A 26,926-nucleotide genomic window follows, 5' to 3' on the forward strand; every position below is an offset into this window, starting at 1 on the left:
GTAGTAGTAGTGCTCTTCTGTAGTAGTATTAGTAGTAGTAGTAGTAGTAGTAGTGTTCTGAATCAGTAGTGCTCGGTAGCAGTAGTAGTGCTCTGTTGTAGTAGTAGTAGTAGTAGTTGTGCTCTGTTGTAGTAGTAGTGCTCTGTTGTAGTAGTAGTGCTCTGTTGTAGTAGTAGTGCTCTGTTGTAGTAGTTGTGCTCTGTTGTAGTAGTTGTGCTCTGTTATAGTAGTAGTAGTAGTAGTAGTAGTAGTACTCTGTTGTTGTTGTAGTAGTAGTGCTCTGTAGCGGTATTGCTCTGTTGATGTAGTAGTGCTCTGTTGTAGCAGTAGTGCTCTGTAGCAGTAGTAGTGCTCTGTTGTAGTAGGAGTAGTAGTGCTCTTTTGTAGTAGGAGTAGTAGTGCTCTGTTGTAGTAGTAGTAGTAGTGCTCTGTTGTAGTAGTAGTGCTCTGCTGTAGTAGTAGTAGTAGTAGTAGTAGTGGTCTGTTGTGGTAGTAGTGCTTTGCTGTAGTAGTAGTAGTAGTAGTGCTCTTCTGTAGTAGTATTAGTAGTAGTAGTAGTGCTCTGTTGTAGTATTAGTGCTCTGTTGTAGTAGTAGTGCTCTGTTGTAGTAGTAGTAGTTCTCTGCTGTAGTAGTAGTAGTTCTCTGCTGTAGTAGTAGTAGTGCTCTGTTGTAGTAGTAGTAGTAGTGGTGCTCTGCTGTAGTAGTAGTAGTAGTGCTCTGCTGTAGTAGTAGTAGTAGTGCTCTGTTGTAGCAGTAGTGCTCTGTAGCAGTAGTACTCTGTAGCAGTAGTAGTGCTCTCTTGTAGTAGTGCTCTCTTGTAGTAGTGCTCTGTTGTAGTAGTAGTAGTAGTGCTCTGTTGTAGTAGTAGTAGTAGTGCTCTGTTGTAGTAGTAGTGCTCTGTTGTAGTAGTAGTGCTCTGTTGTAGTAGTAGTGCTCTGTTGTAGCAGTAGTGCTCTGTAGCGGTATTGCTCTCTTGTAGTAGTAGTGCTCTGTAGCGGTATTGCTCTGTTGTAGTAGTAGTGCTCTGTTGTAGCAGTAGTGCTCTGTAGCAGTAGTACTCTGTAGCAGTAGTAGTGCTCTGTTGTAGTAGTAGTGCTCTGTTGTAGTAGTAGTAGTAGTGCTCTGTTGTAGTAGTAGTGCTCTGTTGTAGTAGTAGTGCTCTGTTGTAGCAGTAGTGCTCTGTAGCGGTATTGCTCTCTTGTAGTAGTAGTGCTCTGTTGTAGCAGTAGTGCTCTGTAGCAGTAGTGCTCTGTAGCAGTAGTAGTGCTCTGTAGCAGTAGTAGTAGTAGTAGTAGTGCTCTGTTGTAGTAGTAGTAGTGCTCTGTTGTTGTAGTAGTAGTAGTAGTAGTGCTCTGTCGTAGTAGTAGTGCTCTGTTGTAGTAGTAGTAGTAGTAGTAGTAGTAGTAGTAGTGCTTTGTTGTAGTAGTAGTGCTTTGTTGTAGTAGTAGTGCTCTGTTGTAGTAGTAGTAGTAGTGCTCTGTTGTAGTAGTAGTGCTCTGTTGTAGTAGTAGTGCTCTGTTGTAGTAGTAGTGCTCTGCTGTAGTAGTAGTAGTAGTGCTCTGTTGTAGTAGTAGTAGTAGTAGTAGTAGTAGTAGTAGTAGTGCTCTGTTGTAGTAGTAGTGCTTTGTTGTAGTAGTAGTGCTCTGTAGTAGTAGTAGTAGTAGTGCTCTGTTGTAGTAGTAGTGCTCTGCTGTAGTAGTAGTAGTAGTAGTAGTAGTAGTAGTAGGAGTGCTCTGTAGTAGTAGTGCTCTGCTGTAGTAGAGTAGTAGTAGTAGTAGTAGTAGTAGTAGTAGTAGTAGTGGTCTGTTGTAGTAGTAGTGCTCTGCTGTAGTAGTAGTAGTGCTCTTCTGTAGTAGTATTAGTAGTAGTAGTAGTAGTGCTCTGTTGTAGCAGTAGTGCTCTGTAGTGGTATTGCTCTGTTGTAGTAGTAGTGCTCTGTTGTAGCAGTAGTAGTAGTAGTGCTCTGTTGTAGTAGTAGTGCTCTGTTGTAGTAGTAGTAGTTGTGCTCTGTTATAGTAGTAGTAGTTGTGCTCTGTTGTTGTAGTAGTGCTCTGTTGTAGCAGTAGTGCTCTGTAGTAGTAGTGCTCTGTTGTAGTAGTAGTGCTCTGTTGTAGTAGTAGTAGTGCTCTGTTGTAGTAGTAGTGCTCTGTTGCAGTGGTAGTGCTCTGTTGTAGCGGTAGTGCTCTGTTGTAGCGGTAGTGCTCTGTTGTAGTAGTGCTCTGTTGTAGTAGTGCTCTGATGTAGTAGTAGTAGTGCTCTGTTGTAGTAGTAGTGCTCTGTAGTTTTAGTGCTCTGTTGTAGTAGTAGTGCTCTGTAGTAGTACTGCTCTGTTGTAGAAGTATTGCTCTGTAGCGGTATTGCTCTGTTGTAGTAGTAGTGCTTTGCTGTAGTAGTAGTAGTAGTGCTCTGTAGTAGTAGTGCTCTGTAGTAGTAGTAGTAGTGCTCTGCTGTAGTAGTAGTAGTAGTGCTCTGTAGTAGTAGTGCTCTGTAGTAGTAGTAGTAGTGCTCTGCTGTAGTAGTAGTAGTAGTAGTAGTAGTAGTAGTAATGCTCTGTAGTAGTAGTAGTGCTCTGTTGTAGTAGTAGTAGTAGTAGTAGTAGTAGTAGTTGTGCTCTGTTATAGTAGTAGTAGTAGTGCTCTGTTGTAGTTGTAGTAGTGCTCTGCTGTAGTAGTAGTAGGAGTGCTCTGTTGTAGTAGTGCTCTGTTGTTGTAGTAGTAGTAGTAGTAGTAGTAGTAGTAGTAGTGTTCTGTTGTAGTAGTAGTGCTCTGCTGTAGTAGTAGTAGTAGTAGTAGTAGTAGTAGTAGTAGTAGTAGTAGTAGTACTGCTCTGTAGTAGTAGTAGTAGTAGTAGTGCTCTGTAGTAGTAGTAGTGCTCTGTTGTTGAATTAGTAGTGCTCTTCTGTAGTAGTAGTAGTAGTGTTCTTTTGTAGTAGTAGTGCTCTGCTGTAGTAGTAGTAGTAGTAGTAGTAGTAGTAGTAGTAGTAGTAGTGCTCTGCTGTAGTAGTAGTGCTCTGCTGTTGTAGTAGTAGTGCTCTGCTGTAGTAGTAGTAGTAGTAGTAGTAGTATTTGTGCTCCGCTGTAGTAGTAGTAGTAGTAGTGCTCTGCTGTAGTAGTAGTAGTAGTAGTAGTAGTAGTAGTAGTACTGCTCTGTAGTAGTAGTAGTAGTAGTAGTAGTAGTGCTCTGTAGTAGTAGTAGTGCTCTGTTGTTGTAGTAGTAGTGCTCTTCTGTAGTAGTAGTAGTAGTAGTAGTAGTAGTAGTGTTCTTTTGTAGTAGTAGTGCTCTGCTGTAGTAGTAGTAGTAGTAGTAGTAGTAGTAGTAGTGCTCTGCTGTAGTAGTAGTGCTCTGCTGTTGTAGTAGTAGTGCTCTGCTGTAGTAGTAGTAGTAGTATTTGTGCTCCGCTGTAGTAGTAGTAGTGCTCTGTTGTAGTAGTAGTAGTAGTAGTAGTAGTGCTCCGCTGTAGTAGTAGTAGTAGTAGTGCTCTGCTGTAGTAGTAGTAGTAGTAGTAGTAGTAGTAGTAGTACTGCTCTGTAGTAGTAGTAGTAGTAGTAGTAGTAGTGCTCTGTAGTAGTAGTAGTGCTCTGTTGTTGTAGTAGTAGTGCTCTTCTGTAGTAGTAGTAGTAGTAGTAGTAGTAGTAGTGTTCTTTTGTAGTAGTAGTGCTCTGCGTGTAGTAGTAGTAGTAGTAGTAGTAGTAGTAGTAGTGCTCTGCTGTAGTAGTAGTGCTCTGCTGTTGTAGTAGTAGTGCTCTGCTGTAGTAGTAGTAGTAGTATTTGTGCTCCGCTGTAGTAGTAGTAGTGCTCTGTTGTAGTAGTAGTAGTAGTAGTAGTAGTGCTCTGCTGTAGTAGTAGTGGTAGTAGTAGTGCTCTGTTGTAGCAGTAGTGCTCTGTAGCGGTATTGCTCTGTTGTAGTAGTAGTGCGCTGTAGCGGTATTGCTCTGTTGTAGTAGTAGTGCTCTGTTGTAGCAGTAGTAGTAGTGCTCTGTTGTAGTAGTAGTGCTCTGTTGTAGTAGTAGTAGTTGTGCTCTGTTATAGTAGTAGTAGTAGCCTGCTCTGTGTGTAGGCCTGCTGTAGTAGTAGTAGGAGTGCTCTGTTGTAGTAGTGCTCGGTGTGTGTAGTAGTAGTAGGTAGGCCGGGGGTAGTAGTAGTAGTACTCTGCTGTAGTAGTAGTAGTAGTAGTAGTAGTAGTAGTAGTAGTAGTAGTACTAGTAGTAGTAGTAGTAGAAGTAGTAGTAGAAGTAGTAGTAGTAGTAGTGCACGTGTAGTAGTAGTAGTGCTCTGCTGTAGTATTAGTAGTAGTAGTGGTGCTCTGTTGTAGTAGTGGTGCTCTGCTGTAGTAGTAGTAGTAGTTCTCTGCTGTAGTAGTAGTAGTGCTCTGTTGTAGTAGTTGTAGTTGCAGTGCTCTGTAGTAGTAGTGGTGCTCTGTAGTAGTAGTAGTAGTAGTGCTCTGCTGTAGTAGTAGTAGTAGTGCTCTGTTGTAGCAGTAGTGCTCTGTAGCAGTAGTACTCTGTAGCAGTAGTAGTGCTCTCTTGTAGTAGTAGTAGTAGTGCTCTCTTGTAGTAGTAGTAGTGCTCTGTTGTAGTTGTAGTAGTAGTGCTCTGTTGTAGTAGTAGTGCTCTGTTGTAGTAGTAGTGCTCTGTTGTAGTAGTGCTCTGTTGTAGTAGTAGTGCTCTGTTGTAGCAGTAGTGCTCTGTAGCGGTATTGCTCTCTTGTAGTAGTAGTGCTCTGTAGCGCTATTGCTCTGTTGTAGTAGTAGTGCTCTGTTGTAGCAGTAGTGCTCTGTCGCAGTAGTGCTCTGTAGCAGTAGTAGTGCTCTGTAGCAGTAGTAGTAGTAGTAGTGCTCTGTTGTAGTAGTAGTGCTCTGTTGTTGTAGTAGTAGTAGTATTAGTAGTAGTGCTCTGTCGTAGTAGTAGTGCTCTGTTGTAGTAGTAGTAGTAGTAGTTCTTTGTTGTAGTAGTAGTGCTTTGTTGTAGTAGTAGTGCTCTGTTGTAGTAGTAGTAATAGTGCTCTGTTGTAGTAGTAGTGCTCTGCTGTAGTAGTGCTCTGTTGTAGTAGTAGTAGTAGTGCTCTGTTGTAGTAGTAGTAGTAGTGCTCTGTTGTAGTAGTAGTGCTTTGTTGTAGTAGTAGTGCTCTGTTGTAGTAGTAGTAGTAGTAGTAGTAGTAGTGCTCTGTTGTAGTAGTAGTGCTCTGCTGTTGTAGTAGTAGTAGTAGTAGTAGTAGTAGGAGTGCTCTGTTGTAGTAGTAGTAGTAGTGCTCTGCTGTAGTAGTAGTAGTAGTAGTAGTGGTCTGTTGTAGTAGTAGTTCTCTGCTGTAGTAGTAGTAGTGCTCTTCTGTAGTAGTATTAGTAGTAGTAGTAGTGCTCTGTTGTAGCAGTAGTGCTCTGTAGTGGTATTGCTCTGTTGTAGTAGTAGTGCTCTGTTGTAGCAGTAGTAGTAGTGCTCTGTTGTAGTAGTAGTGCTCTGTTGTAGTAGTAGTAGTTGTGCTCTGTTATAGTAGTAGTAGTTGTGCTCTGTTATAATAGTAGTAGTTGTACTCTGTTGTAGTAGTAGTAGTAGTGCTCTGTTGTAGCAGTAGTGCTCTGTAGTAGTAGTGCTCTGTTATAGTAGTAGTGCTCTGTTATAGTAGTAGTGCTCTGTTGTAGTAGTAGTGCTCTGTTGTAGTAGTAGTGCTCTGTTGCAGTAGTAGTGCTCTGTTGTAGTAGTGCTCTGTTGTAGTAGTGCTCTGCTGTAGTAGTGCTCTGATGTAGTAGTAGTAGTGCTCTGTTGTAGTAGTAGTGCTCTGTTGTAGTAGTAGTGCTCTGTAGTTTTAGTGCTCTGTTGTAGTAGTAGTACTGCTCTGTTGTAGAAGTATTGCTCTGTAGCGGTATTGCTCTGTTGTAGTAGTAGTGCTCTGCTGTAGTAGTAGTAGTAGTGCTCTGTAGTAGTAGTGCTCTGTAGTAGTAGTAGTAGTGCTCTGCTGTAGTTGTAGTAGTAGTAGTAATGCTCTGTAGTAGTAGTAGTGCTCTGTTGTAGTAGTAGTAGTAGTAGTAGTAGTAGTAGTAGTAGTAGTAGTGCTCTGTTGTAGTAGTAGTGCTCTTCTGTAGTAGTAGTAGTAGTAAGCGTAGTAGTAGTAGTAGTAGTAGTAGTGTTCTGTTGTAGTAGTAGTGCTCTGCTGTAGTAGTAGTAGTAGTAGTAGTAGTGTTCTGTTGTAGTAGTAGTGCTCTGCTGTAGTAGTAGTAGTAGTAGTAGTAGTAGTAGGGCTCTGTAGTAGTAGTAGTGCTCTGTTGTAGTAGTAGTGCTCTTCTGTAGTAGTAGTAGTAGTAGTAGTAGTAGTAGTAGTAGTGTTCTTTTGTAGTAGTAGTGCTCTGCTGTAGTAGTAGTAGTAGTAGTAGTAGTAGTAGTAGTAGTGCTCTGCTGTAGTAGTAGTGCTCTGCTGTTGTAGTAGTAGTGCTCTGCTGTTGTAGTAGTAGTGCTCTGCTGTAGTAGTAGTAGTAGTAGTATTTGTGCTCCGCTGTTGTAGTAGTAGTAGTAGTAGTGCTCTGTTGTAGTAGTAGTAGTAGTAGTAGTAGTAGTAGTAGTGCTCTGCTGTAGTAGTAGTAGTGGTAGTAGTAGTGCTCTGTTGTAGCAGTAGTGCTCTGTAGCGGTATTGCTCTGTTGTAGTAGTAGTGCGCTGTAGCGGTATTGCTCTGTTGTAGTAGTAGTGCTCTGTTGTAGCAGTAGTAGTAGTGCTCTGTTGTAGTAGTAGTGCTCTGTTGTAGTAGTTGTGCTCTGTTATAGTAGTAGTAGTAGTACTCTGTTGTTGTTGTAGTAGTAGTGCTCTGTTGTAGCAGTAGTGCTCTGTAGTAGTAATTCTCTGTTGTAGTAGTAGTGCTCTGTTGTAGTAGTAGTGCTCTGTTGTAGTAGTAGTGCTCTGTTGTAGTAGTAGTGCTCTGTTGTAGTAGTAGTGCTCTGTTGTAGCAGTAGTGCTCTGTAGCGGTATTGCTCTGTTGTAGTAGTAGTGCTCTGTTGTAGTAGTAGTGCTCTGTAGTAGTAGTGCTCTGTGTGTAGTAGTAGTAGTAGTAGTAGTAGTAGTAGTAGTGCTCTGCTGTAGTAGTAGTAGTAGTAATGCTCTAGTCGTAGTAGTAGTAGTAGTGCTCTGTTGTAGTAGTAGTAGTAGTTGTAGTAGTAGTGCTCTGTTGTAGTAGTAGTGCTCTGCTGTAGTAGTAGTGCTCTGCTGTAGTAGTAGTAGTGTTCTGTTGTAGTAGTAGTGCTCTGCTGTAGTAGTAGTAGTAGTAGTAGGAGTGCTCTGTAGTAGTAGTAGTAGTAGTAGTGCTCTGTAGTAGTAGTAGTGCTCTGTTGTTGTAGTAGTAGTAGTAGTAGTAGTAGTGCTCTGTTGTAGTAGTATTAGTGCTCTGTTGTAGTAGTAGTAGTAGTAGTAGTAGTAGTGCTCTGTTGTAGTAGTAGTGCTCTGTTGTAGTAGTAGTGCTCTGTTGTAGTAGTAGTGCTCTTTTGTAGCAGTAGTAGTGCTCTGTAGTAGTAGTGCTCTTTTGTAGCAGTAGTAGTGCTCTGTAGTAGTAGTGCTCTGTAGTAGTAGTAGTGCTCTGTAGTAGTAGTGCTCTGTAGTAGTAGTAGTGCTCTGCTGTTGTAGTAGTGCTCTGTTGTAGTAGTAGTAGTGCTCTGTTGTAGTAGTAGTGCTCTGTTGTAGCAGTAGTGCTCTGTAGCGGTATTGCTCTGTTGTAGTAGTAGTGCTCTGTAGCGGTATTGCTCTGTTGTAGTAGTAGTGCTCTGTTGTAGCAGTAGTGCTCTGTAGCAGTAGTAGTGCTCTGTAGCAGTAGTAGTAGTAGTGCTCTGTTGTTGTTGTAGTAGTAGTAGTAGTACTAGTAGTAGTAGTAGTGCTTTGTTGTAGTAGTAGTGCTTTGTTGTAGTAGTAGTAGTAGTAGTAGTGCTCTGTTGTAGTAGTAGTAGTAGTGCTCTGTTGTAGTAGTAGTGCTCTGCTGTAGTAGTAGTAGTAGTAGTAGTAGTGCTCTGTTGTAGTAGTGCTCTGTAGTAGTAGTAGTAGTAGTAGTAGTAGTAGTAGTGCTCTGTTGTAGTAGTAGTGCTCTGTTGTAGTAGTAGTGCTCTGTTGTAGTAGTAGTGCTCTGTAGTAGTAGTGCTCTGTAGTAGTAGTAGTAGTGCTCTGTAGTAGTATTGCTCTGTTGTAGTAGTAGTAGTGCTCTGTTGTAGTAGTAGTGCTCTGTTGTAGTAGTAGTGCTCTGTTGTAGTAGTAGTGCTCTGTTGTAGTAGTTGTGCTCTGTAGTAGTAGTGCTCTGTTGTAGTAGTAGTAGTAGTGTTCTGTTGTAGTAGTGCTCTGCTGTAGTAGTAGTAGTAGTGCTCTGTTGTAGTAGTAGTGCTCTGTTGTAGTAGTAGTGCTCTGTAGTAGTAGTGCTCTGTAGCGGTATTGCTCTGTTTTAGTAGTAGTGCTCTGTAGCGGTATTGCTCTGTTGTAGTAGTAGTGCTCTGTTGTAGTTGTAGTAGCAGTAGTGCTCTGTGGCAGTAGTAGTAGTAGTGCTCTGTTGTAGTAGTAGTGCTCTGTTGTAGAAGTAGTGCTTTGTAGTAGTAGTGCTCTGTTGTAGTAGTAGTGCTCTGTTGTAGTATTAGTGCTCTGCTGTTGTAGCAGTAGTGCTCTGTAGCGGTAGTGCTCTGTAGTAGTAGTGCTCTGTAGCGGTATTGCTCTGTTGTAGTGCTCTGTAGTAGTAGTAGTAGTACTCTGTTGTTGTAGTAGTGCTCTGTTGTAGTAGTAGTAGTAGTAGTAGTAGTAGTAGTAGTGCTCTGCTGTAGTAGTAGTAGTAGTAATGCTCTAGTCGTAGTAGTAGTAGTAGTGCTCTGTTGTAGTAGTAGTAGTAGTTGTAGTAGTAGTGCTCTGTTGTAGTAGTAGTGCTCTGCTGTAGTAGTAGTGCTCTGCTGTAGTAGTAGTAGTGTTCTGTTGTAGTAGTAGTGCTCTGCTGTAGTAGTAGTAGTAGTAGTAGGAGTGCTCTGTAGTAGTAGTAGTAGTAGTAGTGCTCTGTAGTAGTAGTAGTGCTCTGTTGTTGTAGTAGTAGTAGTAGTAGTAGTAGTGCTCTGTTGTAGTAGTATTAGTGCTCTGTTGTAGTAGTAGTAGTAGTAGTAGTAGTAGTGCTCTGTTGTAGTAGTAGTGCTCTGTTGTAGTAGTAGTGCTCTTTTGTAGCAGTAGTAGTGCTCTGTAGTAGTAGTGCTCTTTTGTAGCAGTAGTAGTGCTCTGTAGTAGTAGTGCTCTGTAGTAGTAGTAGTGCTCTGTAGTAGTAGTGCTCTGTAGTAGTAGTAGTGCTCTGCTGTTGTAGTAGTGCTCTGTTGTAGTAGTAGTAGTGCTCTGTTGTAGTAGTAGTGCTCTGTTGTAGCAGTAGTGCTCTGTAGCGGTATTGCTCTGTTGTAGTAGTAGTGCTCTGTAGCGGTATTGCTCTGTTGTAGTAGTAGTGCTCTGTTGTAGCAGTAGTGCTCTGTAGCAGTAGTAGTGCTCTGTAGCAGTAGTAGTAGTAGTGCTCTGTTGTTGTTGTAGTAGTAGTAGTAGTACTAGTAGTAGTAGTAGTGCTTTGTTGTAGTAGTAGTGCTTTGTTGTAGTAGTAGTAGTAGTAGTAGTGCTCTGTTGTAGTAGTAGTAGTAGTGCTCTGTTGTAGTAGTAGTGCTCTGCTGTAGTAGTAGTAGTAGTAGTAGTAGTGCTCTGTTGTAGTAGTGCTCTGTAGTAGTAGTAGTAGTAGTAGTAGTAGTAGTAGTGCTCTGTTGTAGTAGTAGTGCTCTGTTGTAGTAGTAGTGCTCTGTTGTAGTAGTAGTGCTCTGTAGTAGTAGTGCTCTGTAGTAGTAGTAGTAGTGCTCTGTAGTAGTATTGCTCTGTTGTAGTAGTAGTAGTGCTCTGTTGTAGTAGTAGTGCTCTGTTGTAGTAGTAGTGCTCTGTTGTAGTAGTAGTGCTCTGTTGTAGTAGTTGTGCTCTGTAGTAGTAGTGCTCTGTTGTAGTAGTAGTAGTAGTGTTCTGTTGTAGTAGTGCTCTGCTGTAGTAGTAGTAGTAGTGCTCTGTTGTAGTAGTAGTGCTCTGTTGTAGTAGTAGTGCTCTGTAGTAGTAGTGCTCTGTAGCGGTATTGCTCTGTTTTAGTAGTAGTGCTCTGTAGCGGTATTGCTCTGTTGTAGTAGTAGTGCTCTGTTGTAGTTGTAGTAGCAGTAGTGCTCTGTGGCAGTAGTAGTAGTAGTGCTCTGTTGTAGTAGTAGTGCTCTGTTGTAGAAGTAGTGCTTTGTAGTAGTAGTGCTCTGTTGTAGTAGTAGTGCTCTGTTGTAGTATTAGTGCTCTGCTGTTGTAGCAGTAGTGCTCTGTAGCGGTAGTGCTCTGTAGTAGTAGTGCTCTGTAGCGGTATTGCTCTGTTGTAGTGCTCTGTAGTAGTAGTAGTAGTACTCTGTTGTTGTAGTAGTGCTCTGTAGTTGTAGTAGTAGTGCTCTGTAGTAGTAGTAGTACTCTGTTGGTGTAGTAGTGCTCTGTTGTAGTTGTAGTAGTAGTGCTCTGTTGTAGTAGTAGTACTCTGTTGTTGTTTGTAGTAGTAGTAGTAGTAGTAGTAGTAGTAGTGTGCTTTTTGTTCTTAACTGTTTTTCTGTTACCAAACTTTTCATCTGCGCAGTTCTTCCAGTAAATGTGTTTTTGGGAAATCTTCAGTGTAAATTGTTCAAAATAGTCCTTGTGTATAGAGTTGAATGGTTTGTTTAACTTTGAAATCTATGGTTTTTGTTTGGCATACTTTTAAAGTGAACAATCAGTCTTAGCGTAATTCTGTTACCGTGCCCACGTGTCAAATAAGGACAAGGAGTTTGTGTTATGTGGATTTTATTTAATTTTTATTTTACCTTTTATTTAACTCGGCAAGTCAGTTAAGAACAAATTCTTATTTTCAATGACGGCCTAACTTCCTTGTTCAGGGGCAGAACGACAGATTTTTACCTTGTCAACTCGGGGATTCGATCTTGCAACCTTTTGGTTACTAGTCCAACACTCTAACCACTAGGCTACCGCGCCGTGCGGGTGCCCGGCCGGAGTTGCCCAGGACCGGGGGGTGCCCGGCCAGGGGGGTTGCCCGGTCCAGGGGGGTGACCCAGGATTCCGGGGGATGCCCGGTCCAGGGGTTGTGTAATGACCCAGGATTCCATGGGGTTTGTGTAATGACCCAGGATTCCATGGGGTTTGTGTAATGACCCAGGATTCCATGGGGTTTGTGTAATGACCCAGGATTCCATGGGGTTGTGTAATGACCCAGGATTCCATGGGGTTTGTGTAATGACCCAGGATTCCATGGGGTTTGTGTAATGACCCAGGATTCCATGGGGTTTGTGTAATGACCCAGGATTCCATGGGGTTTGTGTAATGACCCAGGATTCCATGGGGTTTGTGTAATGACCCAGGATTCCATGGGGTTTGTGTAATGACCCAGGATTCCATGGGGTTTGTGTAATGACCCAGGATTCCATGGGGTTTGTGTAATGACCCAGGATTCCATGGGGTTTGTGTAATGACCCAGGATTCCATGGGGTTTGTGTAATGACCCAGGATTCCATGGGGTTTGTGTAATGACCCAGGATTCCATGGGGTTTGTGTAATGACCCAGGATTCCATGGGGTTTGTAATGACCCAGGATTCCATGGGGTTTGTAATTTTTGTGAAATAACATAAGTGGAGTCTTCTTCACTTCCTAAAAATGCACTACTGTCTCTTTAACAACAAGATACACTACTGTCTCTTTAACAACAAGATATACTATATATACACTACTGTCTCTTTAACAACAAGATATACTAAATATATACTACTGTCTCTTTAACAACAAGATATACTAAATATATACTACTGTCTCTTTAACAACAAGATATACTATATATAACACACTACTGTCTCTTTAACAACAAGATATACTATATATATACTACTGTCTCTTTAACAACAAGATACACTATATATACACTACTGTCTCTTTAACAACAAGATATACTAAATATATACTACTGTCTCTTTAACAACAAGATATACTATATATACACTACTGTCTCTTTAACAACAAGATATACTATATATACACTACTGTCTCTTTAACAACAAGATACACTATATATATAGACTACTGTCTCTTTAACAACAAGATATAATATATATATATATATATATATATACAGTACTGTCTCTTTAACAACAAGATATACTATATATACACACTACTGTCTCTTTAACAACAAGATATACTATATATATACTACTGTCTCTTTAACAACAAGATATAATATATATACACTACTGTCTAACAACAAGATATACTATATATATATACTACTGTCTCTTTAACAACAAGATATACTATATATATGCACTACTGTCTCTTTAACAACAAGATATACTATATATATACTACTGTCTCTTTAACAACAAGATATACTATATATATACTACTGTCTCTTTAACAACAAGATATACTATATATACACACTACTGTCTCTTTAACAACAAGATACACATTTAGAAAAAAGACAGCCAATGTACAGTGGCCATCGGTAAATGCTTAGTGGGATTGCCCTCCTAAAAATGGTGCTGCCCTGCTTTTGTGTGCTGCAGGGTGGATTTTGGGTCCATTTCAGTTCGGTCACTTCAGGAAGTAGGCTAAACTGAAATTCAAAATGTAGTTCCTTCCTGGACTGACAGAATATAGTCAACAATAACACCAACTTCCTGTACAGCTGTAGCTTAATTAATGATGGAAAGGGTTTAATGGTTTCATTGCTTCCTGTCTGTATTAACTCCAAGGCCTCTGGGAAAGGGTTTAACGGTGTCATTGCTTCCTGTCTGTATTAACTACAGGCCTCTGGGAAAGGGTTTAACGGTTTCGTTGCTTCCTGTCTGTATTAACTCCAAGGCCTCTGGGAAAGGGTTTAACGGTGTCATTGCTTCCTGTCTGTATTAACTCCAAGGCCTCTGGGAAAGGGTTTAACGGTGTCATTGCTTCCTGTCTGTATTAACTACAGGCCTCTGGGAAAGGGTTTAACGGTTTCATTGCTTCCTGTCTGTATTAACTCCAAGGCCTCTGTGAAAGGGTTTAACGGTGTCATTGCTTCCTGTCTGTATTAACTCCAAGGCCTCTGGGAAAGGGTTTAACGGTGTCATTGCTTCCTGTCTGTATTAACTACAGGCCTCTGGGAAAGGGTTTAACGGTTTCATTGCTTCCTGTCTGTATTAACTCCAAGGCCTCTGGGAAAGGGTTTAAAGGTTTCATTGCTTCCTGTCTGTATTAACTCCAAGGCCTCTGAGAAAGGGTTTAACGGTGTCATTGCTTCCTGTCTGTATTAACTCCAAGGCCTCTGGGAAAGGGTTTAACGGTGTCATTGCTTCCTGTCTGTATTAACTCCAAGGCCTCTGGGAAAGGGTTTGTGCTGATCCAGACTAAGGAAGTGTCCATGCGCCCCGAGGACGTCAGCAGAGTTTTCCAGAACAATGCAGAGGGACTCCTAGAGTGGATCACCAACGGTAAGGAACACAAAGACTGTGTCCCAAATGGCACCCTATTCCCTAATATGGACCAGTGCCCAAAAGTAGTGCTCTATATAGGGAATAGGGTGCCATTTGGGATGCATAAATCTTGTTAAAAGTAGGGTACTATATAGGGAATAGGGATAACGTGTGAAATGCTTGATAATGTATGTGATATCAACATCTATCATTTAAATATTGACTGGGTTTCATCAAACTGCCCACTCAGGAAAAAGCTTCAAACTGTAACCAGTGCCTGCAACCTGGTTCAGGTTATCAGTCAACCTACTAGGGTAGTTACAAACAGCACAGGAATGAAATCATCAATAAGTATTGATCACATCTTTACTGATGCTGCAGAAATTTGCTTGAAAGCAGTATCCAAATCCATCGGATGTAGTGATCACAATATAGCAGCCATATCTAGGAAAACCAGAGTTCCAAAGACGGGGCCTAATATAGTGTAGAAGAGGTCATACAATAAGTTTAGTAGTGATTCCTATGTTGTTGATCTGAAGAATATTTGTTGGTCCGTGGTGTGTAATGAGGAGCAACCAGACAATGCACTTGACACATTTATGAAATTGCTTATTCCAGTTACTAATTAGCACCCATTAAGAAAATGACTGTAAAAACTGTTAAATCCCCGTGGATTGATGAGGAATTGAAAAATGGTATGGTTGAGAGAGATGAGGCAAATAGGTCTGGCTGCACAACCGATTGGCAAGCGTACCGCAAACCTGAGAAACCATGCGACTAAACTGAATAAAAAGAAGAAGAAACTACACTATGAAACAAAGATAAATGACATAAAGAATGATAGTAAAAAGCTTTGGAGCACCTTCAATTAAATTTAGGGAAAAAAGGCAAACTCTGCTCCATCATTCACTGAATCAGATGGCTCATTCATCACAAATCCCACTGATATTGCCAACTACTTTAATGATTTTTTCATTGGCCAGATTAGCAAACTTAGGGATGACATTCCAGCAACAAACGCTGACACTACATCTAAGTATATCTGTCCAAATTATGAAAGACAAGAATTATAATTTTGATTCCATAAACTGAGTGTGGAAGAGGTGGAAAAAAGTTTTGTTGTCTATCAACAATGACAAGCCACCGGGTTCTGACAATCTGGATAGAAAATTACTGAGGATAATAGCGGACGATATTACCACTCCTATTTGCCATATCTTCAATTGAAGCCTACTAGAAAGTGTGTTCCCACAGGCCTGGAGGGAAGCAAAAGTCATTTCGCTATCCAAGAATAGTAAAGCCCCCTTTTACTGGCTCAAATAGACGACCAATCAGCCTGTTACCAACCCTTGGTAAAGTTTTGGGGAAAATTGTGTTTGACCAGATACAATGCTATTTTACAGTAAACAAATTGACAACAGACTTTCAGCACGCTTATAGGGAAGGGCATTCAACAAGCACAGCACTTACACAAATGACTGATGATTGGCTGAGAGAAATTGATGATAAAAATATTGTGGGAACTGTTTTGTTAGACTTCAGTGCAGCTATGTGTTATGGCTTTACTCCCCCTGCTATAATGGCTTTACACCCCCTGCTATGTTGTGGGTAAAGAGTTACCTGTCTAACAGAACACAGAGGGTGTTTTTTAATGGAAGCCTCTCCAACATAATCCAGGTAGAATCAGGAATTCCCCAGGGCAGCTGTCTAGGCCCCTTACTTTTTTCAATCTTTAATAATAAACCCCAGGAAGAGTAACTGCTGCCTTGGCAGGAACTAATGGGGATCCATAATAAACCCCAGGAAGAGTAGCTGCTGCCTTGGCAGGAACTAATGGGGATCCATAATAAACCCCAGGAAGAGTAGCTGCTGCCTTGGCAGGAACTAATGGGGATCCATAATAAACCCCAGGAAGAGTAGCTGCTGCCTTGGCAGGAACTAATGGGGATCCATAATAAACCCCAGGAAGAGAAGCTGCTGCCTTGACAGGAACTAATGGGGATCCATAATAAACCCCAGGAAGAGAAGCTGCTGCCTTGGCAGGAAGTAATGGGGATCCATAATAAACCCCAGGAAGAGTAGCTGCTGCCTTGGCAGGAACTAATGGGGATCCATAATAAACCCCAGGAAGAGTAGCTGCTGCCTTGGCAGGAACTAATGGGGATCCATAATAAACCCTCAGGAAGAGTAGCTGCTGCCTTGGTAGGAACTAATGGGGATCCATAATAAACCCCAGGAAGAGTAGCTGCTGCCTTGACAGGAACGAATGGGGATCCATAATAAACCCTCAGGAAGAGTAGCTGCTGCCTTGACAGGAACTAATGGGGATCCATAATAAACCCCAGGAAGAGTAGCTGCTGCCTTGGCAGGAACTAATGGGGATCCATAATGAACCCCAGGAAGAGTAGCTGCTGCCTTGGCAGAAACTAATGGGGATCCATAATAAACCCCAGGAAGAGTAGCTGCTGCCTTGGCAGGAACTAATGGGGATCCATAATAAACCCCAGGAAGAGTAGCTGCTGCCTTGGCAGGAACTAATGGGGATCCATAATAAACCCCAGGAAGAGTAGCTACTGCCTTGGCAAGAACTAATGGGGATCCATAATAAACCCCAGGAAGAGTAGCTGCTGCCTTGGCAGGAACTAATGGGGATCCATAATAAATCCAAATAGGGTTCTGTTTGGAACTATTATCATCTGGGTTAATAATTCAATAACAAGGAAGGTGTGATGTCATCTGGATTAAATCAAATCAAATTTATTTATAAAGCCCTTCTTACATCAGCTGATATCTCAAAGTGCTGTACAGAAACCCAGCCTAAAACCCCCAAACAGCAAGCAATGCAGGTGTAGAAGCACAGTGGCTAGTAAAAACTCCCCTAGAAAGGCCAAAATAATAAGGAAGGAAGGTGTAACATAATCTAGGTTAATAATTCAATAATAATGAAGGTGTGACATCAGTTTGCTGGTTCTCTGTGATGTATGATGACCTTTTGAACCAAGAGAAGGGGGGGAATACGATCCTCATAGCTGTAGGAAAGAACTGTGTTAATGAGTTGATTTAGTGCCTATGACGATTAGGCCAATGCATTTCTGAAATGCATTTCTTCTTGCCACAGGCCCAGTGACAGCCCTGGAGTTGAATGGGGATGGGGTAGTGGAGGCCTGCAAGAGCATGGCCAGCGACGTGTTCAGTGGGACCAAGGTAACAGCATTCCCTGACATCTCTAGACAAAAATATCTCAAGATTGAATCAAATGTATTGCAAGTTTTTGTCAGAACTGTACTTAGCTAATTAAGTAGTTCCTGTATGTGAAGTAACTCTTGTTTTCTGTCCTGTTCTCTGCAGGTGTTTGTTTCAGACAACAGAAGTACTTCCTCTCGAGATGTGGACAACTTCTTCAACTTTGCTGACATGCAGATGGGCCTGTGATATACACTTTTGTATGTTGACATTTTTTATTGGTAGTATTAACACTGGATATACCGGTAGGTAGGAGAGAGGACAGGTTATTCAAAAAATGATGGCAGGTAGGAGGGAGGACAGGTAAATCATTCATAGTGATGGCAGGTAGCAGAGAGAACAGGTTAATCAACATAATGATGGTAGGTAGGAGAGAGGACAGGTAAATCATTCATAGTGATGGCAGGTAGCAGAGAGGACAGGTTAATCAACATAATGATGGCAGGTAGGAGAGAGGACAGGTTAATCAACATAATGATGGCAGGTAGAAGAGAGGACAGGTTAATCAAAATAATGATGGTAGAAGAGAGGACAGGTTAATCAACATAATGATGGTAGGTAGCAAAGAGGACAGGTTAATCAACATAGTGATGGTAGGTAGGAGAGAGGACAGGTTAATCAACAGAATTATGGCAGGTAGCAGAGAGGACAGGTTATTCAACATAATGATGGCAGGTAGCAGAGAGGACAGGTTAATCGACATTGTGATGGTAGGTAGGAGAGAGGACCGGTTAATCAACATCGTGATGGTAGATAGGAGAGAGGACAGGTTAATCAACATAGTGATGGTAGGTAGGAGAGAGGACAGGTTAATCAACATAATGATGGTAGGTAGGAGAGAGGACAGGTTAATCAACATAATGATGGTAGGAGAGAGGACAGGTTAATCAACATAATGATGGTAGGTAGGAGAGAGGACAGGTTAATCAACATAATGATGGCAGGTAGCAGAGAGGACAGGTTGATCAACATAGTGATGGTAGGTAGGAGAGAGGACAGGTTAATCAACATAATGATGGTAGGTAGGAGAGAGGACAGGTTAATCAACATAGTGATGGTAGGTAGCAGAGAGGACAGGTTAATCAACATAATGATGGCAGGTAGGAGAGAGGACAGGTTAATTAACATAATGATGGTAGAAGAGAGGACAGGTTAATCAACATAATGATGGTAGAAGAGAGGGCAGGTTAATCAACAGAATGATGGCAGGTAGCAGAGAGGACAGGTTAATCAACAGAATGATGGCAGGTAGCAGAGAGGACAGGTTAATCAACATAGTGATGGCAGGTAGGAGAGAGGACAGGTTATCAGCATAGTGATGGTAGATAGGAGAGAGGACAGGTTAATCAACATAATGATGGCAGGTAGGAGAGAGGACAGGTTAATCAACATAATGATGGCAGGTAGCAGAGAGGACAGGTTATTCAACATAGTGATGGTAGGTAGCAAAGAGGACAGGTTAATCGACATAGTGATGGTAGGTAGGAGAGAGGACAGGTTCATCAACATAAGGATGGTAGGTAGGAGAGAGGACAGGTTCATCAACATAAGGATGGTAGGTAGGAGAGAGGACAGGTTAATCAACATAATGATGGTAGGTAGCAGAGAGGACAGGTTAATCAACATAATGATGGTAGGTAGGAGACAGGACAGGTTAATAAACATAATGATGGCAGGTAGCAGAGAGGACAGGTTAATCAACATGATGGTAGGAGAGAGGACAGGTTAATCAACATAGTGATGGCAGGTGGCAGAGAGGACAGGTTAATCAACATAGTGATGGCAGGTAGCGAGAGGACAGGTTAATCAACATAATGATGGCAGGTAGGAGAGAGGACAGGTTAATCAACATAGTGATGGTAGGTAGAAAAGAGGACAGGTTATTCAACATAGTGATGGCAGGTAGGAGAGAGGACAGGTTAATCAACATAGTGATGGTAGAAGAGAGGACAGGTTAATCAGCATGATGATGGTAGATTGGAGAGAGGACAGGTTAAACAACATAATGACGGCAGGTAGCAGAGAGGACAGGTTAATCAACATAATGATGGTAGGTAGGAGAGAGGACAGGTTAATCAACATAATGATGGCAGGTAGCAGAGAGGACAGGTTATTCAACATAGTGATGGTAGGTAGCAAAGAGGACAGGTTAATCGACATAGTGATGGTAGGTAGGAGAGAGGACAGGTTCATCAACATAAGGATGGTAGGTAGGAGAGAGGACAGGTTCATCAACATAAGGATGGTAGGTAGGAGAGAGGACAGGTTAATCAACATAATGATGGTAGGTAGCAGAGAGGACAGGTTAATCAACATAATGATGGTAGGTAGGAGACAGGACAGGTTAATAAACATAATGATGGCAGGTAGCAGAGAGGACAGGTTAATCAACATGATGATGGTAGGAGAGAGGACAGGTTAATCAACATAGTGATGGCAGGTGGCAGAGAGGACAGGTTAATCAACATAGTGATGGCAGGTAGCAGAGGACAGGTTAATCAACATAATGATGGCAGGTAGGAGAGAGGACAGGTTAATCAACATAGTGATGGTAGGTAGAAAAGAGGACAGGTTATTCAACATAGTGATGGCAGGTAGGAGAGAGGACAGGTTAATCAACATAGTGATGGTAGAAGAGAGGACAGGTTAATCAGCATGATGATGGTAGATTGGAGAGAGGACAGGTTAAACAACATAATGACGGCAGGTAGCAGAGAGGACAGGTTAATCAACATAATGATGGTAGGTAGGAGAGAGGACAGGTTATCAGCATAGTGATGGTAGGTAGAAAAGAGGACAGGTTAATCAACATAGTGATGGTAGGTAGAAAAGAGGACAGGTTAATCAACATAATGATGGTAGGAGAGAGGACAGGTTAATCAACATAATGATGGTAGGTAGCAGAGAGGACAGGTTAATCAACATAATGATGGTAGGTAGGAGAGAGGACAGGTTAATCAACATAGTGATGGCAGGTGGCAGAGAGGACAGGTTAATCAACATAATGATGGCAGGTAGCAGAGAGGACAGGTTATTCAGCATGATGATGGTAGATTGGAGAGAGGACAGGTTAATCGACATAGTGATGGCAGGTAGAAAAGAGGACAGGTTAATCAACATAATGATGGTAGGTAGGAGAGAGGACAGGTTAATCAACATAATGATGGTAGATTGGAGAGAGGACAGGTTAATCAACATAGTGATGGCAGGTAGCAGAGAGGACAGGTTAATCAACATAATGATGGCAGGTAGCAGAGAGGACAGGTTAATCAGCATGATGGCAGGTAGCAGAGAGGACAGGTTAATCAACATAATGATGGCAGGTAGCAGAGAGGACAGGTTAATCAACAGAATGATGTTAGGTAGGAGAGAGGACAGGTTAATCAACATAATGATGGTAGGTAGGAGACAGGACAGGTTAATCAACATAATTATGGCAGGTAGCAGAGAGGACAGGTTAATCAGCATGATGGTAGGTAGCAGAGAGGACAGGTTAATCGACATAGTGATGGTAGGTAGAAAAGAGGACAGGTTAATCAACATAATGATGGCAGGTAGGAGAGAGGACAGGTTAATCAACAGAATGATGGTAGGTAGGAGACAGGACAGGTTAATCAACATAATTATGGCAGGTAGCAGAGAGGACAGGTTAATCAGCATGATGGTAGGTAGCAGAGAGGACAGGTTAATCAACATGATGATGGTAGGAGAGAGGACAGGTTAATCAACATAATGATGGCAGGTAGGAGAGAGGACAGGTCAATCAACATAGTGATGGCAGGTAGCAGAGAGGACAGGTTAATCGACATAGTGATGGTAGGTAGAAAAGAGGACAGGTTAATCAACATAATGATGGCAGGTAGGAGAGAGGACAGGTTAATCAACAGAATGATGGCAGGTAGCAGAGAGGACAGGTTAATCAACATAATGATGGCAGGTAGCAGAGAGGACAGGTTAATCGACATAGTGATGGTAGGTAGGAGAGAGAACAGGTTATCAGCATAGTGATGGTAGGTAGGAGAGAGGACAGGTTAATCAACATAGTGATGGTAGGTAGAAAAGAGGACAGGTTAATCAATATAATGATGGTAGGAGAGAGGACAGGTTATTCAACATAATGATGGCAGGTAGCAGAGAGGACAGGTTAATCAACATAATGATGGCAGGTAGCAGAGAGGACAGGTTAATCAACAGAATGATGGCAGGTAGCAGAGAGGACAGGTTAATCATTCATAGTGATGGCAGGTAGGAGAGAGGACAGGTTAATCAATATAATGATGGCAGGTAGGAGAGAGGACAGGTTAATCAACATAGTGATGGCAGGTAGGAGAGAGGACAGGTTATCAGCATAGTGATGGTAGGTAGGAGAGAGGACAGGTTAATCAACATAATGATGGCAGGTAGCAGAGAGGACAGGTTAATCGAACATAGTGATGGTAGGTAGCAAAGAGGACTGTTTAATCAACATAGTGATGGTAGGTAGGAGAGAGGACAGGTTAATCAACATAATGATGGTAGATTGGAGAGAGGACAGGTTAATCAACATAGTGATGGCAGGTAGCAGAGAGGACAGGTTAATCAACATAATGATGGTAGGAGAGAGGACAGGTTAATCAACATAATGATGGTAGGTAGGAGAGAGGACAGGTTAATCAACATAATGATGGTAGATTGGAGAGAGGACAGGTTAATCAACATAGTGATGGCAGGTAGCAGAGAGGACAGGTTAATCAACATAATGATGGCAGGTAGCAGAGAGGACACGTTAATCAACATAATGATGGTAGGTAGCAGAGAGGACAGGTTAATCATTCATAGTGATGTAGGTAGGAGAGTGGACAGGTTCATCAACATAATGATGGCAGGTAGCAGAGAGGACAGGTTAATCAGCATGATGGTAGGTAGAAGAGAGGACAGGTTAATCAACATGATGATGGTAGGAGAGAGGACAGGTTAATCAACATAATGATGGTAGGTAGGAGAGAGGACAGGTTAATCAACATAATGATGGTAGATTGGAGAGAGGACAGGTTAATCAACATAATGATGGCAGGTAGTAGAGAGGACAGGTTAATCAACATAATGATGGTAGGTAGGAGAGAGGACCGGTTAATCAACATCATGATGGTAGATAGGAGAGAGGACAGGTTAATCAACATAGTGATGGCAGGTAGTAGAGAGGACAGGTTAATCAACATAATGATGGTAGGTAGGAGAGAGGACCGGTTAATCAACATCATGATGGTAGATAGGAGAGAGGACAGGTTAATCAACATAGTGATGGCAGGTAGTAGAGAGGACAGGTTAATCAACATAATGATGGTAGGTAGGAGAGAGGACCGGTTAATCAACATCATGATGGTAGATAGGAGAGAGGACAGGTTAATCAACATAGTGATGGTAGGTAGGAGAGGGGACAGGTTAATCAACATAATGATGGTAGGTAGCAGAGAGGACAGGTTAATCAACATAATGATGGTAGGTAGGAGAGAGGACAGGTTAATCAACATAATGATGGTAGGTAGGAGAGAGGACAGGTTAATCAACAGAATTATGGCAGGTAGCAGAGAGGACAGGTTAATCAACATAATGATGGCAGGTAGAAGATAGGACAGGTTAATCGACATAGTGATGGGAGGTAGCAAAGAGGACAGGTTAATCAACATAATGATGGCAGGTAGGAGAGAGGACAGGTTAATCAACATAGTGATGGTAGGTAGCAAAGAGGACAGGTTAATCAACATAGTGATGGTAGGTAGGAGAGAGGACAGGTTAATCAACAGAATTATGGCAGGTAGCAGAGAGGACAGGTTAATCAACATAATGATGGCAGGTAGCAGAGAGGACAGGTTAATCGACATAGTGATGGTAGGTAGCAAAGAGGACAGGTTAATCAACATAATGATGGTAGGTAGGAGAGAGGCCAGGTTAATCAACATAATGATGGTAGATAGGAGAGAGGACAGGTTAATCAACATAGTGATGGTAGGTAGGAGAGAGGACAGCTAATTCAACATAATGATGGCAGGTAGCAGAGAGGACAGGTTAATCAACATAATGATGGCAGGTAGAAGAGAGGACATGTTAATCATTCATAGTGATAGCAGGTTGGAGAGAGGACAGGTTAATCAACATAATGATGGTAGGAGAGAGGACAGGTTAATCAACATAATGATGGTATTTAGGAGAGAGGGCAGGTTAATCAACATAATGATGGTAGGTAGCAGAGAGGACAGGTTAGTCATTCATAGTGATGGTAGGTAGGAGAGAGGACAGGTTAATCAACATAATGATGGCAGGTGGCAGAGAGGACAGGTTAATCAACATAATGATGGCAGGTAGCAGAGAGGACAGGTTAATCAACATAATGATGGCAGGTAGAAGAGAGGACATGTTAATCATTCATAGTGATAGCAGGTTGGAGAGAGGACAGGTTAATCAACATAATGATGGTAGGAGAGAGGACAGGTTAATCAACATAATGATGGTATTTAGGAGAGAGGGCAGGTTAATCAACATAATGATTGTAGGTAGCAGAGAGGACAGGTTAATCATTCATAGTGATGGTAGGTAGGAGAGAGGACAGGTTAATCAACATAATGATGGCAGGTGGCAGAGAGGACAGGTTAATCAACATAATGATCGCAGGTAGAAGAGAGGACAGGTTAATCAACATAATGATGGTAGGTAGCAGAGAGGACAGGTTAATCAACATAATGATGGTAGGTAGCAGAGAGGACAGGTTAATCAACATAATGATGGCAGGTAGGAGTGCGGACAGGTTAATCAACATAATGATGGCAGGTAGCAGAGAGGACAGGTTAATCAGCATGATGGTAGGTAGCAGAGAGGACAGGTTAATCAACATGATGATGGTAGGAGAGAGGACAGGTTAATCAACATAATGATGGTAGGTGGGAGAGAGGACAGGTTAATCAACATAATGATGGTAGGAGAGAGGACAGGTTAATCAACATAATGATGGTAGGTAGGAGAGAGGACCGGTTAATCAACATCATGATGGCAGGTAGCAGATAGGACTGGTTAATCGACATAGTGATGGGAGGTAGCAAAGAGGACAGGTTGTTCAACATAATGATGGCAGGTAGGAGAGAGGACAGGTCATCAACATAGTGATGGTAGGTAGCAAAGAGGACAGGTTAATCAACATAGTGATGGTAGGTAGGAGAGAGGACAGGTTAATCAACAGAATTATGGCAGGTAGCAGAGAGGACAGGTTAATCAACATAATGATGGCAGGTAGCAGAGAGGACAGGTTAATCGACATAGTGATGGTAGGTAGGAGAGAGGACAGGTTAATCAACATAGTGATGGTAGGTAGCAAAGAGGACAGGTTAATCAACAATGATGGTAGGAGAGAGGACAGGTTAATCAACATAGTGATGGCAGGTAGAAGAGAGGACAGGTTAATCAACATAATGATGGTAGGTAGGAGAGAGGACAGGTTAATCAACATAATGATGGTAGATAGGAGAGAGGACAGGTTAATCAACATAGTGATGGTAGGTAGGAGAGAGGACACGTTAATCAACATAATGATGGCAGGTAGCAGAGAGGACAGGTTAATCAACATAATGATGGCAGGTAGAAGAGAGGACATGTTAATCATTCATAGTGATAGCAGGTTGGAGAGAGGACAGGTTAATCAACATAATGATGGTAGGAGAGAGGACAGGTTACTCAACATAATGATGGTAGGTAGGAGAGAGGACAGGTTAATCAACATAATGATGGTAGGTAGCAGAGAGGACAGGTTAATCATTCATAGTGATGTAGGTAGGAGAGTGGACAGGTTAATCAACATAGTGATGGCAGGTGGCAGAGAGGACAGGTTAATCAACATAATGATGGCAGGTAGGAGAGAGGACAGGTAGTGATAATATAGTGACAATCATAGTGACAATATAGACTACCAGTCTGTCTATCCACCATTCATAGTGACAAGATCAGTCTACCAGTCTGTCCCTCTATCCACCAATCATATTGTCAATATAGTCTACCAGTCTGTCCTCTATCCACCAATCATAGTGACAATATAGACTACCAGTCTGTCTATCCACCATTCATAGTGACAATATAGACTACCAGTCTGTCTGTCCACCATTCATAGTGACAATATAGACTACCAGTCTGTCCTCTATCCACCATTCATAGTGACAATATAGACTACCAGTCTGTCTGTCCACCATTCATAGTGACAATATAGACTACAAGTCTGTCCTCTATCCACCATTCATAGTGACAATATAGACTACCAGTCTGTCCTCTATCCACCATTCATAGTGACAATATAGACTACCAGTCTGTCTATCCACCAATCATAGTGACAATATAGACTACCAGTCTGTCCTCTATCCACCATTCATAGTGACAATATAGACTACCAGTCTGTCCTCTGTCCACCAATCATAGTGACAATATAGACTACCAGTCTGTCTATCCACCAATCAGTGACAATATAGACTACCAGTCTGTCCTCTGTCCACCAATCATAGTGACAATATAGTCTACCAGTCTGTCCTCTATCCACCATTCAGTGACAATATAGACTACCAGTCTGTCCTCTGTCCACCATTCATAGTGACAATATAGACTACCAGTCTGTCTGTCCACCAATCATGGTGACAATATAGTCTACCAGTCTGTCCTCTATCTACCATTCATAGTGACAATATAGACTACCAGTCTGTCCTCTATCCACCAATCATAGTGACAATATAGACTACCAGTCTGTCTGTCCACCATTCATAGTGACAATATAGACTACCAGTCTGTCCTCTGTCCACCATTCATAGTGACAATATAGACTACCAGTCTGTCCTCTATCCACCATTCATAGTGACAATATAGACTACCAGTCTGTCTGTCCACCATTCATAGTGACAATATAGACTACCAGTCTGTCCTCTATCCACCATTCATAGTGACAATATAGTCTACCAGTCTGTCCTCTATCCACCATTCATAGTGACAATATAGACCACCAGTCTGTCCTCTATCCACCATTCATAGTGACAATATAGACTACCAGTCTGTCCTCTATCCACCAATCATAGTGACAATATAGACTACCAGTCTGTCCTCTGTCCACCATTCATAGTGACAATATAGACTACCAGTCTGTCTATCCACCAATCATAGTGACAATATAGACTACCAGTCTGTCTATCCTGCCAGTCTAAGGGCACTGCATCTCAGTGCTTGAGGCGTCACAACAGACACCCTGGTTAGAATCCAGGCTGTATCACAACCGGCCGTGATTGGGAGTCCCATAGGGCGGCGCGCAATTGGCCCACCGTCGTCCGGGTTTGGCCGGTGTAGGCCGTCATTGTAAAATAAGAATTTGTTCTTAACTGACTTGCCTAGTTAAATAAAGGTGAAATAAAGGTCAGGTGATAGGCAGTGGAGAGATCAGCTGATAGGCAGTGGAGAGGTCAGGTGATAGGCAGTGGAGAGGTCAGGTGATAGGCAGTGGAGAGGTCAGGTGATAGGCAGTGGAGAGGTCAGGTGATAGGCAGTGGAGAGGTCAGGTGATAGGCAGTGGAGAGGTCAGGTGATAGGCAGTAGAGAGGTCAGGTGATAGGCAGTAGAGAGGTCGGCTGATAGGCAGTGGAGAGGTCGGCTGATAGGCAGTGGAGAGGTCGGCTGATAGGCAGTGGAGAGGTCGGCTGATAGGCAGTGGAGAGGTCGGCTGATAGGCAGTGGAGAGGTCGGCTGATAGGCAGTGGAGAGGTCGGCTGATAGGCAGTGGAGAGGTCGGCTGATAGGCAGTGGAGAGGTCGGCTGATAGGCAGTGGAGAGGTCGGCTGATAGGCAGTGGAGAGGTCGGCTGATAGGCAGTGGAGAGGTCGGCTGATAGGCAGTGGAGAGGTCGGCTGATAGGCAGTGGAGAGGTCGGCTGATAGGCAGTGGAGAGGTCGGCTGATAGGCAGTGGAGAGGTCGGCTGATAGGCAGTGGAGAGGTCGGCTGATAGGCAGTGGAGAGGTCGGCTGATAGGCAGTGGAGAGGTCGGCTGATAGGCAGTGGAGAGGTCGGCTGATAGGCAGTGGAGAGGTCGGCTGATAGGCAGTGGAGAGGTCGGCTGATAGGCAGTGGAGAGGTCGGCTGATAGGCAGTGGAGAGGTCGGCTGATAGGCAGTGGAGAGGTCGGCTGATAGGCAGTGGAGAGGTCGGCTGATAGGCAGTGGAGAGGTCG

At 42.5% G+C, this 26,926-nt stretch overlaps 1 protein-coding gene across 1 annotated transcript in view; it reads left to right on the forward strand.

Moving 5' to 3' along the window:
* LOC106592108 (protein XRP2) overlaps positions 1–18,467 on the forward strand; it is a 44,010-nt gene extending 25,543 nt beyond the window's left edge. Inside the window, exons 3-5 of the mRNA XM_045687227.2 lie at positions 13,370–13,484; positions 16,585–16,670; positions 16,815–18,467. Coding sequence (XP_045543183.1) covers positions 13,370–13,484; positions 16,585–16,670; positions 16,815–16,898 — 285 coding nt within the window. The 3' untranslated portion in view covers positions 16,899–18,467. The remainder of the gene's footprint in view (positions 1–13,369; positions 13,485–16,584; positions 16,671–16,814) is intronic.
* Positions 18,468–26,926: the final 8,459 nt, after the last annotated feature.

Source organism: Salmo salar, chromosome 10 (genome assembly GCF_965601325.2).
Source record: "Salmo salar chromosome 10, fSalSal1, whole genome shotgun sequence".
Classification (NCBI taxonomy): Eukaryota; Metazoa; Chordata; class Actinopteri; order Salmoniformes; family Salmonidae; genus Salmo; species Salmo salar.